At 43.4% G+C, this 14922-nt stretch overlaps 1 protein-coding gene across 3 annotated transcripts in view; it reads left to right on the forward strand.

The window, feature by feature from the left end:
* PBX1 (PBX homeobox 1) overlaps window positions 1-14922 on the forward strand; it is a 261356-nt gene that overhangs the window by 204839 nt on the left and 41595 nt on the right. For all 3 annotated transcript variants that reach the window (XM_054979857.1, XM_054979858.1, XM_054979859.1), the window contains exons 3-5: window positions 4671-4915; window positions 10928-11118; window positions 14471-14606. In XM_054979857.1, the coding sequence (XP_054835832.1) occupies window positions 4671-4915; window positions 10928-11118; window positions 14471-14606 (572 nt within the window). The remainder of the gene's footprint in view (window positions 1-4670; window positions 4916-10927; window positions 11119-14470; window positions 14607-14922) is intronic.

A 14922-nucleotide genomic window follows, 5' to 3' on the forward strand; every position in this document is an offset into this window, starting at 1 on the left:
GTAATACTTTTCTGTACAAACATAACCAAAAGAGAACAAGAGGCATAATTTGGAATCAATTTGCTTTACTGGTTGTTCTCACCACAAATAGTCTCAGATTTGTGCAACTCTTGAAAATCTGAGAGATACGGTTATTCATCAATAATTATTTTAGAAGTGAGGTGCTTATTTTAAAAAAACATGCTGATGCGCCTTCTCCACTGAAAGGGTAGTCCATGTGTGAACAGTCTTCTGCCTGGTCTTGTCATGAGGATAACATGATGCCCTCAATAAATAAGTGTCCTTTCGAATTGGCCTCACATCCACCTTTGCTGTCACAACCTCATGTGGCTGACCTGCAAACACTACAGAAGCAACTAGAACTGGCAACAGCCTACAGGGCTTGACCAGGCACGCACAGAGGGCACGACATTTTCTGTATTTACTGACTGATTTGAACATTCTAGCTGCAACTTACTTAACTCTTGTTGCGCCAGCTGCAAATGATTTTACTTCCCCCTGAACGATGACTTATGGTAGAATCCTACCATTTTAGCTATAGTTCACTGGTATATTTTTGTAGCTTGCAAGCCGTGATATATATGCAGCATGAGGAAAGCAACGTCGTCGTCCATTCCTAATCTATAATAAAGATGCAATGTTTTATATTGCTAAATTTTCTGAATTGCACGTATGTGTAATTAACCACCATAAATGATTTTGTCTAAAGAGCGGCCTCCAAAAGACTTGAGACTGCATTTTAGAACACAGTAAATCCCTTTGAAATCAAATCTGTCAAATATAATATGTTGACCTCGGAGGCGTTTGAGGACCTTGTTCTTTTTCCTTATTGAGTTGTAAACATTTTATAGATCAGTGTTTCAAACTATTACCCCACAAAGGGATTTTATTCAGAGTGTGTACCTTCAGGTGTTCCAAGATACAAGCACCTCATGTGAAAGAAATCTTTGGCATACGTGACTTTTCCTATCACGATGGTGTGTAATAATTTCATAAGACATTTTAGAGGTTAGGGTAAATTATCACAAAAAGTCTCCTTGAGGAGAGTATTAATTATCAGCAGATAAGCTGAAAGGAATGATTCCTCTTAGTAGAAATCGAGCCAGACTTTGTCACAGAGGACAGTTTGCTGCTTTTTCTGTGAAAGCCTCTTTGATGAGGGCCGGGGAAGCGGGCTTCACCCCTGAAGCAGTCTTCCTGAAGCTATGCTGTTGTCTTCACCCCTCCCCTGCCCCCGTGTTTGATGGGAAATGTAGGCAGCTTGGCAGAATGTTGGACAAGTGACAGTTGAAAAGTCCATTGGACAGCAGTTGGAGAGCCAAGCTGCAAGACCAGGATGCCTACATTTCCCATCAAAACTTGAGGGAAGCTGACAAGTGTCCAACCTGTGCCATTCGTCACTTGTAGCTTGGCCCTTAGACTGCTGATTAGGGTTGTCCAGACCCCCAGAGCCCAAACTGGGGGGCGGGGAGGTCATGGAGGGTGTGTATGGGGTGGGGTGGGGACTTACATAGATAGCTACTAACTAGCTTTAGGGGCCGATTTTTATCAAATCAGCTCCGCATGAGGGCCTTAACTTCGTTGTCACACCAGGAATAATGTCTCTCATGGTGCAACAAGGAAATCCTCCAGCGCTCCTGGGCCTAGTCCCTCACCTTTCTCCCCTCATGCCAGCCAGGTAAACAGTGGCAGGGGGTGGAGGCTTGGAGCAGGGAATCTCCTGCCCTCACTGGAGGAATGGGATCCCTATTGGTAATAGGAATGCCAGATAGTATCCCATGGGGGCAAACTTGGTTCAAGGCCCTTGTGGCACTTTGCCCCCTTTATGAGACTGTATATTTCTGCCTCCTGGACTTCCTTAGAGTTACCAAAAGGTTTTTCCTACCACCAAAATCTCTGGCTTTTGATTTCACTTTGACTTGTAGTATGGGAAGTCTTAGTTATAGATAGTAGTATGACAGAACAGTCAGTATATGAGGGTGACTCTGAAGTAAAAAAAAAAGGGTATCCTTTATTCTAGATGAAGCAGGCGTTTTGCTTAACCAGAAATCATGTTTATTTATAAGTATATATGTGTGTAACGGTTTCAGAGTAGTTTATAAGTGCATTGGTTTCACAATTCTTCATAAGTGTGGTGGTTTCAGAATAGGCACACTTCTTCAAGTATTTGTACGACTCAGTCACAAAGACTAGTTTTCCTCACAGTTGCCACTTAGGCTAAAAAATATCCCCAAAACAGAAGAAAGTGGAATTCTCGGAGTTCCTAGAAGTTCATCTGCCACATAGACTGATTTCATCCATAGAGTAAAATCCACAGACTTCTTTCCTCAGCACTTCCCTCACAGAATAACATTCTTCCCTCACAGACACAGGATTCGACATACTCTACTCCTTCTCTCCCCTGAAAACCTCTCCACAACACTAGAACAACACACTGAACTGTTTCCCTCAGAACAACTCTGCCTAAACTGCATTCCACTCCACCTCCTTGGGTACAGCTACTATCTAATCTACCACTGATCCAGCCCCCCTCGTCCTTTCTTTTAGAGGCTTGCATTTCTAACCATAGTAAACATACATTCAAAGCACCTCCTAATTAGCTGAAATAAAATACACAACATGATAAAACTTTACATCCTTCCAGTTGGCAGCTTCTAGCATAGGATCCCCCAACTTCAGGGATCAGCTTAAATGTGTAAATAATACCAAGTAGTCATTTCAGTATACCTATAAAGACCTGTATCTTCAGATGACTCTAGACTCTTAAGCGTTTAAGAAAAACATCAACAGTTTTATATGGACATATCACATAATAACCCTTCTCCTCTGTGTGTTTGTGTGTTTTCATTTATTTGTTCATGTCATCCTCTATTTCTGGTTATTCTTTCTTCTGAGAAGATTCATCAGCTCTGTTTTAAGCAAATATATTTCTCATTTAATTAAAGAACTTGTGTGTTCCTGCCAGGAGCTGCTTAGGTACTGAAAGCTAGTTTAACCTCTGTACTTCATGACTCCTTTTGGAGAGAAACAACTATTGCTGTCACAGACGTTTGTCTTTACTGTTTCCTGGAGCTGGCTGTACAGATGAGTTGTTCAGTCCCGTCCCGTCCCCCCCCCCCCCAATATACACACACACTTAAGTTGTAAGAGTATTAATGCGGTAGGGCCCAATACTCTATGAATAATAGTAACAACAACAACAATAACAACTGCCATTCAGGACAACTTAACGCCCATTCAGAGTGGTTTACAAAGTGTGTTATTATTGTCCCCACAACAATCACTCTGTGAGGTGGGTGGGGCTGAGAGAGCTTTGAGAGAGCTGTGACTGACCCAAGGTCACCCAGCTGGCTTCAAGTGGAGGAATGAGGAATCAAACCCGGTTCTCCAGATTAGAGTCCCTCCGCTCTTAACCACTACACCAAACTCGCTCTCCAATATATAGCTATTCGAATTAATACATTATAATAATGGGTTTTTGTGAGTTAATGCCATGACTGCTTATTGATAATTTTTAAAAATTTAAATTTAAAAAAAAGCTAACAGTTGGGGCATATTATAATTCATAAAGGCGTATTTGTGCAGTTCTAAGTGAGGGTTTAAGGTCTGCATGCCAGTCATTTGATTGCCAATTGTCTTTCTACAATTAAATAATCAAATATTCCTGTAAAAATGGTAAAATATTCCTTGCAGCCAAACATGCCATTGTATGGGTAGTTTCTTCCCCCACCATTTCATTATGGTGTCATTTGCTAGCAAGGGCAAAAGTGGGTAGATGAGGAGCTTACTCCCTCTAGCAATCTGGGACAACCTAGCAATGCTGCAAAATTTCTCTTCCTGGCCACCAGCATATAACTCTCATCATGTCTGAGCAGGAAGAACTGGCCTGCCTGTATACTTAGTACAACTGTCTAGAAAAACTGGCATTTATATTTAAGAATTGTCGTTACTTTGTTTTCATTTAGTTTTTTTTTTAAGTACTTGAAGGATGGCCCCAATTTTTTAGATTAAAAGCCAGAGAGAACTGTTCACCAAATCTTTTACAGTTATAGAAAATGTACCAATCATTATTGAGAAGTAATGAAAATTCATTATAATTTAATGTTAATTTCATTGTTTCACAGCCAGTAGTTAACTATTTTGGATTTATTTATTTTTTTGCAATTTGTATAAGTGGCAGACCTGTTGCTGATTTTTTTTCTTTAAAAAAGGGGGAAAGCTGTAAGATACTTAAATGCCCTGCTTCAGAAACCAAATGCTAGAAAGCCTATGGATTGAATAAATTGTGTAACAGGCAGGAATGAACCTGTACTTCTGGAAGGGAGAGCCACCATTCTGTGTTTCTTAATATAATGGATGTTTCAGATACAAGTGGCTTAGTTCTCGCCTCTAAATCGCTACAGGATATCCAGCTCCAATGCAAACAAATTGAGTTGCATCCAACCAGCTTTTCTGCTAGTAAAAAAACCCCTTTGACCACCCAAAAAGACTAAGATGGAGATTATGGAATCCGTATGTATAAAAGCCATGTGGGATGGGAGCTGTGGTAATCGGGTGAGAGTGAAAAAAGCTGGCTCAAGATCCAACTCATTGTTAGGACATAACCCAAGGGGAATTGTTGCTATCATTTCATAGTTTAATTCTGCCCCTTTTGCTCTTCTCTCTCACAGTGTTGAGTATTCGAGGGGCACAAGAGGAAGAACCGACAGACCCTCAGCTGATGCGCCTCGACAACATGCTCTTAGCAGAAGGGGTAGCAGGACCTGAGAAAGGAGGGGGCTCAGCGGCGGCGGCAGCAGCTGCAGCAGCATCTGGAGGAGCCGGCTCAGACAATTCTGTGGAACATTCTGACTACAGAGCAAAACTTTCTCAAATTCGACAGATTTACCACACTGAGCTGGAGAAGTATGAACAGGTACCAGTCTTGTATGTGTGGTAGTTTAGCACAGCAGAGGCCAAAAAAATTAGCGTGGTCCTCTGGACATGGTGTCCGCTTTATCGATTGGTGATTTCCGCTTTATCGGTTGGTTTGTTGGGCCCAGTTTATATACATTCAGTAGAATTAAGAGAGAGAGGGTTTTTTTCCTGCACTTTAGGCAACAAGCGTTGTGTTTACAAGTTCAACAACTTCCCAGTGAACAAAGTCTCCCTGCAAATAGAGCATGCTTAAAGAAGGCTAAGCGGAAGTCCTTCTCTTTGACTTTCAAGTTTTCTCCAGGCAGATGCTTTAGCTCAAGGAGAGAGCATTCCAACAGATAACCAATCTGTTCCATTGAATGCATAAGCCCTGATTTAACATGTGATGCTAGTACACAAGAAGTGATCTTTAATGTACCCAGTATCTCGTTTAAACCAGATTGCTATGCCTGCTGGGCTGCTGCATGTACAACGTTAGTACACCAGCGCAGCACCCGCCCAGGCAATGGGATTTTTGCAGTGATAATGCATATGAAGCGGCTGAGAGCCTGGGTTAAATGAGACACTGGGCGCGTAAAAGATGACATGGGAAAAATCTTCTGACCCAATATCATCATCACATTTAAATCGTACTTTAGATTCCAGGAAAAGCTTTACCATGTCACTTAAACTGGGCCTTCGGTGATCTTGGCCAAGATGTCACACCTCTGCTGTAAAATAAATATTAGTGTGGTACAGCAAGAAGACTTTTGGTGTTAGACTCAGTAGACCTGGCTTTACATCCCCGTTCAACCATGACACAACTTGTGAGGTCTTACACCAGTAACTTTTTCTTATCCCACCTTATCTTAGGAACAAAGAATTACATGAATGTCAGGAAGAGCCTAATGAAAATAAGAATGTGGTCATTCTTTAGTTCAGAGGATTATTCTGTGGTTTAATTAGACGTGCAATCATTTGGCAGGCAAACTTTATTTCTAAATATTTTAAAATGGTTTCTCATTGGTCCCAAAATAATGCAACGAGTCAGATGTCTCCAACTGGAAAGAGCAGTGAGTTGATTTCTCTGTAACACAAGACTATGTGTGTGGCATCCAGTTAAATTCCCCTCTCTTAATAAAGGAGAGGCGAAAAAACAAAAAGGATGAGCATTAATTGGCCTCTTGGCCCTGTACATGTGAAGCTGCCACATACTGAGTCAAACCCTTCGTCTATCAAGGTCATTTTTCACTACTCTGACTGTCAGAGGCTTTCCAAGATCTCGAGCAGAGGTCTTTCACATCATCTACTACCTGTTCCTTTTGCCTAGAAATGCCAAGGGTTGAACCTGGGAACTTTGGCTTTACCGTTGAGCTTTGACCCCGCCCCATCATTATCAGATGCACACCCAAACTTGCCGGAGGCAGATGTCCTACTTTGTACTTGGAGTGAATTGACCTGTGTTGTCCCCAGAACTCTTACAGCTAGTCTACTGTGCGCCTAAGGGTCAAACTACACATTAAGTTTTTTAATGAGTCAGGGTTGCCTGAGCCTGATTTCCTTTAAAATGTCCTCTTTAAACCTGTGGTAGCCCAATTCAGCTCAGGACAGTAGTGTGGGGGGAGGGGCTCCTGCCTTCTACTCTGGATCATTTTCTTGAGTTGAAATGACCCCAACAGGAAGTTATTTGCATCACTTTGGAGCTCCACATGGCGTATTCTAAGCACATGCATCTCCAGAGTTAAATAAAAATGTATCACGTAGTTTGTCCCTAAGTCATTGGCTGATAGAGGTTTGACTCGGGGTAGCAATTGAATTTAGTCTTTGCTAGAGCACTGACCATTGAAATAAGACAGAAAACAGTAAGCACCACTGAGCCACAACCAAGAAGGGGGGAAGACCCACAGCTTACTGGCGGACATCCGTTGGAGGTAACCTTGGAAGCAGTGGCTAAGAGTTCCCTTTCCTGTTGATTGCCACTAAGCAACAATGTCAGTTTACTTCTTTCTGATCCGTTTTCCTAGTCACTGCTTTTTGCTAGAGATTCGTCAGGTTGCACCAGCCCTTATCTTGGCAGTGACACCACTTAGCCCATTGCACTCTATCCTCCACAGCACTTATTGTTAGCCATGCAACACCTCGACTTATTGTTGGAGGATCACTGATGTAAAATAGAGGTGTGCGATTTTATTTTCGTTTCGTCGTTATTCTTAAAATTTCATTTTCATTATCTTTGTGGTTATGTGTGTTCATGTTCATTTTTCATTGATTTTTGTTTCCTTTAGTTTCATGGTTCCGTGATTTTTGCTTCTTTAATAATAATAATAAAATTCAATTTATATACCGCCCTTCAGGACAACTTAATGCCCACTCAGAGAGGTTTACAAAGGATGCCATTATTATCCCCACAACAAAACACCCTGTGAGGTGGGTGGGGCTGAGAGAGCTCCAGCCCAAAGTCACCCAGCTGGCTTTAAGTGGAGGAGTGGGAAATCAAACCCAGCTCTCCAGATTAGAATCCCGAGCTCTTAACTACTACACCAAACTGGCTCCACCAACTGGAATGCAATTTTTCTAGGGCTGTGCCCTCACCTGAGAAGCTGGCTTTCAAATTTGAGTGAGATGTGGAAGAGGGTTTGAATTCTATAGGCTATAAAAATTAAGTCTCATCACGAAATTTCTTTTAGAAAAACACTACTGGACTCTGCTGAATTTAGCAACCAAGCAGCATTATAGAGTAGATACAGGGAGGTTATGGCCATAGTAGTGGACAGTGGCTGGCACTTGAAACCCTCATACAGTAGAATGAGCAGAAGCTGGTATTTGTAGTCATTCAGGAAAAGATGATCCACTAACGTTAGGAACCATAGACTTCACCAATGTGTTGTATTGGATTCCTACTAATGCATTACAGGTATAAGCTTGAGTTCGGCAGCTCAAAAAAGCCAGTGGTGTTACACAGTGGTTAGTGACTCACATTTATTACTTCAAGGAAAGCAGAACAGGAAGCAGTGGAACAGCAGGGGGAGGTGTTTGGCACCCCTAAGATCCTGCACATCAGCAAAATCAACAGCAGTCCATACATAACACAAGCTTTTTCTGTGGTGGCCCCCACCCTGTGGAATGGCCTGTCTGAGGATGTCAGGAGAGCCCCCACTCTCCTGGCTTTCCGCAAACAGTGCAAAACTGAATTATTCAAAAAGACTTTTTACTCAGATAGGAGGGCTGTATTGTAGGGAGGGGATCTCAGATGATCCGCTAACGAGTTAGGAAGCATAGACTTCACCACTGTGTTGTATTGGATTCCTACTAATGCTATGTTTTTGTGAACTTGTATCTATGGCTTTGTTTATAGAAATGTTCCTGATATTGACTGTACTAATCTCACACTGTGTAATCCACCTTGAATCTCAATGAGAAAGGCGGACTATAAATGACATAAATAAAAATAAATAAATAAGACAAGGAAGCTAGAGAGAGAGTACAGAGGTGGACATTATTCTACTAATTCAAGGTAGACAGGCAAGGGGGCACAAATATTGTACCCTGAGGAGGAGAGGCAGAGTTACCAAAAGAGCAGAGAGGTAGACAACATTATGCTTTTACCTCCAGGAAGACAGGTACAAGGTAGGGACAGAGACAGACTATGTTTCCCCCTCTAGGAAGGCAAGCAAGTTATTCCCTAGGTCTCTGTGAATCGCCTGTGCTTGCAATTTCCTTGCTGGGATGTCAATGCTCAGGCACAGAGGGTTGAATTTGAATTGAGTATTGGTATTTATGTACCGCTTGTCACTGGAGCGGAAGTTCTCCTCCAGGGCCATCCCAAGTCAGCTAAACAACATGGAGGGGGAGGCATAAACACCTCTTCTCTGCACAACACTGTCACAATCCAAATTGGGCATATGAGCACCTGGGAATTGGCTACACAACACAGAACTCCGGGCTCACATCTGATTGTACATACTTGGGGTAGACCATGGGCAAATGTAATGAGTAATTAGACCATAACTGTTGATATCACCCCAGTCTTTTCTTGGCACAGTGTCCTTGGCCTTTGGGATGGGTCATTTGAAGAAATGGCTTACAAGTTTATTTTCTGGTGATTCTAAACAGAAGGACAGATTTAGTTCTGTATTGCCTTCAGCCTCCTAGTGAGCCATTTCCACCATGCCGCACTTCAATATTTGTTTTTAAAGTAGCAATTTTAGTGTTGCCTAAACTTCAGGTAACCAGTGCACAGTTTTTCCTCATACTTATTACTTGCGTACAGGCTTACTTGTCGAGTATGTAAGGATTTCCCTCTTTCAATAGAGCTCACCCTTTAGGTGTTTCTGCATGAATCTCTAATTTGGGCACAGTTCCTGGCTGGAAAGAGGCTAACTTAGATCACCAACTGATGCAGAGGTACAACAGACAGACAGCCTTTGTTTCCCAGTGCCTTTCCAATGAGGATGAGTGGCTTATATAGAGAAGCAACTGATACCTTCCTAAGCAGAAGGCAGTTATGGTGCCTGTACGCTTCCCACAGTAGCAACTGAAGGGAGGAAGGCTTATGTCAGAAAAACCTATTACATTTTACACACAAACACACACACACACACACACTTCTACATTGCTGTTTATATTTCAAATGCTGCAAGAGATGAGTTCACAGATCTCCCACTGTCTCATCTTCCTATATGTGACCTTCTTTAGGATGTGTTAGGTCCCCACCGAACACATATCTGTAATAGAGACAACATATGTGATTAAGGAATGTTAGCACAGTGTAGAGATATTTTGGCTGAAATTGGTCTGATAAGAGACTGAGTGCTAATTTATAACTATTCTCCTTTGATGCAATATGGCAGACGATTTTAGAAAACCTTATCTGATATGTAGATCTTATACATTCCACTCTCTCTTTTATCTCTCTTTCAGCTAAGTACAAACCGGGGATAATACTTTTCACAGCCATCTCCTTTTAAAAAGCCCTTCTTTATACTGCCTGTTGCTTTGCATTCCTCACCCATCAAGTAGCACAAGCAGCATATCTGCAAGTGGTTTCCTTTTCAGAGTGTGATTGTTTTCCTGATACTGGCTCTGAATGCAATATTGCAATTGCTTGCTTGGAAAGGTACCCGATCCATCACATGGTGATAGGAGGGAAGGCCGCTGGATTATTTACAGTGCCATCCTGGGCAGAGTTACACCCTTCTATTCCCAACTAACTTCAGTGTCCTTAGAATGGTGTAACTCTGCTTAACAAAACACTGTCAAGTCACAACTTCACTTTCCCTTGTGTGCATATGCATGCTCACATCCATACATATGCATGTGTCTTCCATCCGTAAATGATTGCTGGGCCATCTTGTCCTTAATTGGGTGGGGGGCTCCTTTAGGGTGTCATTGTAAATCAACAGATTCAATTTCCTTTCCAAATATTGCATTTATATGAGTCCGGACAATTATCCTGAGCTTTCTGTGGATAAAACTCTGTCTGCCCTGACCGGGATGGCCCATGCTAGCCTGATCTCATCAGACCTCAGAAGTTAAGCAGGGTCAGCCCTGGTTAGGACTTGGATGAGAGACCATCATGGCAGTCCAGTGTTGCTATGCAGAGTCAGGCAAAGCAAACCATCTCTGTCTCTTGTCTTGAAAACCCTACAAGTGCGCCATAAGTCTCATGTCTTGATGACATTTTCTACCACCACAAGTCTATTTTTTTTTTTTTGCTGATGGGATAAAATTATCAGTAGCTGCAGCTGCAAATACTTGCTCAAGCTAGCTGGTGGGACGGAGGGCAGATGCACCTTAAAAGCCAAAGATTTGTACCTGGTTTTAGATGTGCACTTCATTTTACACAGGCAATTCCCAAAAGTGAGGATTTGCTAGACAGGCCACATTGTTGGACATCTAAGACCATGGCATGGGAAAACTCTCTAGCCAGTAACAGGGCAGGTTTTGCATAGTATTGGTGCCAGCTTGTAGGGCATCCCATGACTCATACGGTCCTGAGGGTTTCTTCTTGCTATTTCTCCTGTTGTCCCAGGCATGCAACGAGTTCACTACCCACGTAATGAACCTACTGCGGGAGCAAAGCAGAACCCGACCCATCTCGCCCAAGGAGATAGAGCGGATGGTCAGCATCATCCATCGCAAGTTCAGCTCCATCCAGATGCAGCTCAAACAGAGCACGTGTGAAGCGGTCATGATCCTGCGCTCCCGATTTCTCGACGCACGGTGAGCTTTGACCTCCAGCATGTAAATAGTTGCTTGGTTGAGGCAAATAGAGTCACTTGCAGATGACCAAGGAGGAAAGTTCGTTGTACATTGGTAAAGAGTTGGTTCTCTGCCCCCCCGCCCCTTCCGCACAGTCTGTCAACTAACATAGATAAAAGGTGGGCTAGCAACAAACTTTGTGGACTGTAAACTTAGCAATAAGGCTGTTTTTCTTGTTTCTTTCTTTAAGAAAGCAGGCAGGTATTGAGCCGTTCAGATATGAAACCTGGAGTGAACTGTTGCTAAAAAGAAGTAGCGCACCTTGATGGGGATGGAGATGGGCAAGCTAAAGCAGGATTACCCAATGTGGCGCCTGTTGGCACCATGGCACCTGCCAAGCTTTTCAGAAAGTGAGGGGGGCTTTTGGGGGGGGGGCTGCCCTTTCGGGAGGACTAGTAAGCACCTGGGATTTCCTAGGTCATTTTGTGGTTTCATTCCCTCTTCAGGCTTTCCTCCTTCTAAGGAGGTGTGAAGAGGGCAGTATCCCAATTGGGTCCACCTCCTGTGAAAGGCATTTGGGTTTGGCTCTGTGTCCTGTGGAAGCAAGTTTTGGGATAGTGCTCACCACCCACTCTCAAAATTCCAGATGTGCCTGTAGGCTCAAAAAGGTTGGGGACTGCTGAGCGAAAGGATTATTTCCCAGCACAAAAGCACATAATCGAACTAGGGCAGGAACTTAATGATCACGGCTAGGACTGAAATAACAAATCATGTGAAAGAACTCTGATCATCCTTCCATAATTGATTGTATTAGGAAAGTTTAGAAAATGCTTTATACAATTAAATTAACTTCACTTTATATATGGTTAAATTAGACGTAAGGAGCAGCTTATTACTTTGAATTCATTGCATAAGAAATTAACACCACATATGCATTATTTAGAGTCTTCATTTTGCTCAAAATGCTAATAATAACTGAAGCATTTTAATTTCGTCAGTTATTCTGTTGCAATGTCAGTATGCCACTTATGTGGCAAAAAAGATGGAGAGGTCAGTTTTTAAAAGCTGAGTAAACCTGATCAGACACGATTCAAACTGTGAAGAAGGAAGGAACAGGATTTGGATACAGGGATGAGTTTTTTTGCAACATAAACCCCTAGAAAAGACCTGCATGCTGCTGAGTTTGCATATCAGCGGGTGATCAAGAAATGCAACCAATCCTTGCAGTCATCACATGATGGGGCTTCAGCTCCTACTCAGACAGCTACCAGGCAATGGCTAGTAGGGGTGTGCGCTTCGAGTATCCAATTCGGGATAAATGCCTGAATTGGACCCAATCCGTAAAGATTTGGGGGTTCCGAATCAAAGCTTCCCAAAGTGATTCGTATCGCTTCAGGGCCTTTAAACTTTAAAAGGCTTCCCTCCCTCCCACCCACCACCCCACTTACCTGGCCCTTCGCTGTGGCACTGCTGTGGCGGCGCGGGCAGTGGAGGCAACAGCTGCTGCCTTCCCTGCCGCCCAGCTGGCCACCGAGGAGGCAGCACAGGCGGCAGAGGTGCCGGATCCAGCCTTCCCCACTGCTCCACAGGTCACTGCTGTGGCGGAAGAGGCGGTGCGGGTGGCTGAAGCGCCAGCTCCGGCCTTACCCACTGCCCAGCTGGCTGCTGCAGCAGCAGAGGAGGCGCCAGCTCTGGCCTTCCCTGCCGCACAGTTGATGTTGCTTCTGGACAGGTAAGTGCAGGTGGGGGGACGGGGGAGCTAAGTGGGGGTGGGCTGGGAGACAGCTCCCCCCCACACTAGGTATGCTCCAAATATTTACGGAGCATACCGAATCAATTTAAATTCTCGAGTTTTTACAGATCATTTTACGGATCATTTTATGGATCATTTTACGGATCAAAACCGAATTTTTTTACCTCCGTGCACACCCCTAATGCATAGGATGCCAATGAGAGCCCTGCATTGTGCAAACCTGGCTTCCTGTTTTTGAATCAGGAAAATAGGCCCCTGTCATCTGCAGGGGCCATTATCATATATCCAGACGTTTGTGCTGTATCATCCAACTGGAGGGCACCATCAGCATGTGTTGTCATTGGAACGGTAGCCCTTCATCTCTCTTTCCAGAGCCAGTAGCTAAAGAGCTTAGTTAGGTTCATAAGCCACTGTGTGTTTCAAATAAATTCCAGCTGGAGGGGGTGGGGGTGCAGCTTAAATGAAAGAAAGCTTCAGAACTTTGCAGGCCTGGTCTGAACATGAATTGGGTAGCAGAATCCTAAGGTGGTTGGATGGAGTTTGGAGCACCTTTCTTTCAAAGAGAACCTGAAAAGTCTGAAGATTTTCAGATTGGAAAAAAATTGCCGGGGGGTGGAGGGGCGGCATGATACATATTTATAAATTTATGCATGAGGTGGAGAAAGTAGGGAGAACTTTTTCTCCATCTCCCCTAATACTAGAATTCGGGGGCACCCAACATAGTTGATGGGCAATAGATTCAACACAGATATAAGGAAGTACATGGGTCAGTTTCTGAGTTAGCGGCCAGTGAATGTAATGATGGCTATGAGCATAGATAGCTTTAAAAGTTTCGTGGAAGAGGAGAGGTCTGTCAGTGACTACTAGCCATGGTGGCTGAAGGGAACCTACAGATCCAGAAGCAGTCAACCCCTGAACTCTAACATTAGGAGGCAACAAGAGGCCTTTGTGTTTTGTTTAGCCTTCCAGGGCAACTGATTGGCCGCTGTATGAAACAGGATGCTAGTCTAGATTGACTACGGCTGCTCTGATCCAGCAGTCTCTACTTATGTTCTTACATTAGTATAACTGGTGCAATAATGCTTAACTAGTGACTCTTATTAGGCCTGGAAGCAATGGAGAAGGGAAGGATGAGTGAGAGTGCACCCTATTCAGGGCTATACCATGTATATGAAACAACCTCCCAAGTTTCTTTGTAATGAAAAGCAGCCTTTGGAGGCTTCCATCAAGAATGAAAAAAATGGTCCTTGAGTAGGGGTACTAAAACTCTTCTCTGGCTGGCTCATTTCTTCAGGTTTATGTTGGGAAGCCTGTGTTGATCAGAAAGGATTCCAGGGTGGAAAGTGTTAAGCATCTCTTCCCTCCTCCCTCACTTCTCCATTCAAATGTAGGGCTGCTTTTCATTTTTAAAAATACAAAACAAAAGCAGTATTGGGAGACAAAATTATATGCCTGTGCAGGTTTGGCCTTTTGGGAAACTCTGGGACAATGAGAAGTTTCTTGGGTGCAGTTCATTTGAATCCTGCAGTGGGCATCATAGGGTAGGGGAGTTATGCACCTAGTGACTATGAGTGGCAATCCCACTGGATCACAAATGCTAACTATCTTTCATTTCCCTAGACGGAAGAGACGAAATTTCAACAAGCAAGCTACAGAAATCCTCAATGAGTATTTCTATTCCCACCTCAGCAACCCTTACCCCAGTGAGGAAGCCAAAGAGGAACTAGCCAAGAAATGTGGCATCACAGTCTCACAGGTAAGACCTACCACTGACTGGGATGTAGAAGTCAAGCAGTTTTTTCTGGGCTGAGCGCTTGGCAGCTGATGGAGAGTCCACTCTTGATATCTGTTGATTATGGAGAAAGAAGGAATAAGCAGAGGACTTTTACATAGAAAAGGGGAGTCACGGTGGCTGGGAAACGGGCAAGGAGAAGGCACAGTGGGATTACAAAGCCAACAGACTTATGAGGGCAGGAGCAGGGAGAAGTATGAATTTAAAAATAAAGTTGTTTAGAGAATTTGGAAAATACTTGGCTTTTACCAGGCACTAATTAATTGCATTCCATGGTATT

The sequence above is a fragment of the Eublepharis macularius genome, chromosome 5, assembly GCF_028583425.1.
Source record: "Eublepharis macularius isolate TG4126 chromosome 5, MPM_Emac_v1.0, whole genome shotgun sequence".
NCBI lineage: Eukaryota > Metazoa > Chordata > Lepidosauria > Squamata > Eublepharidae > Eublepharis > Eublepharis macularius.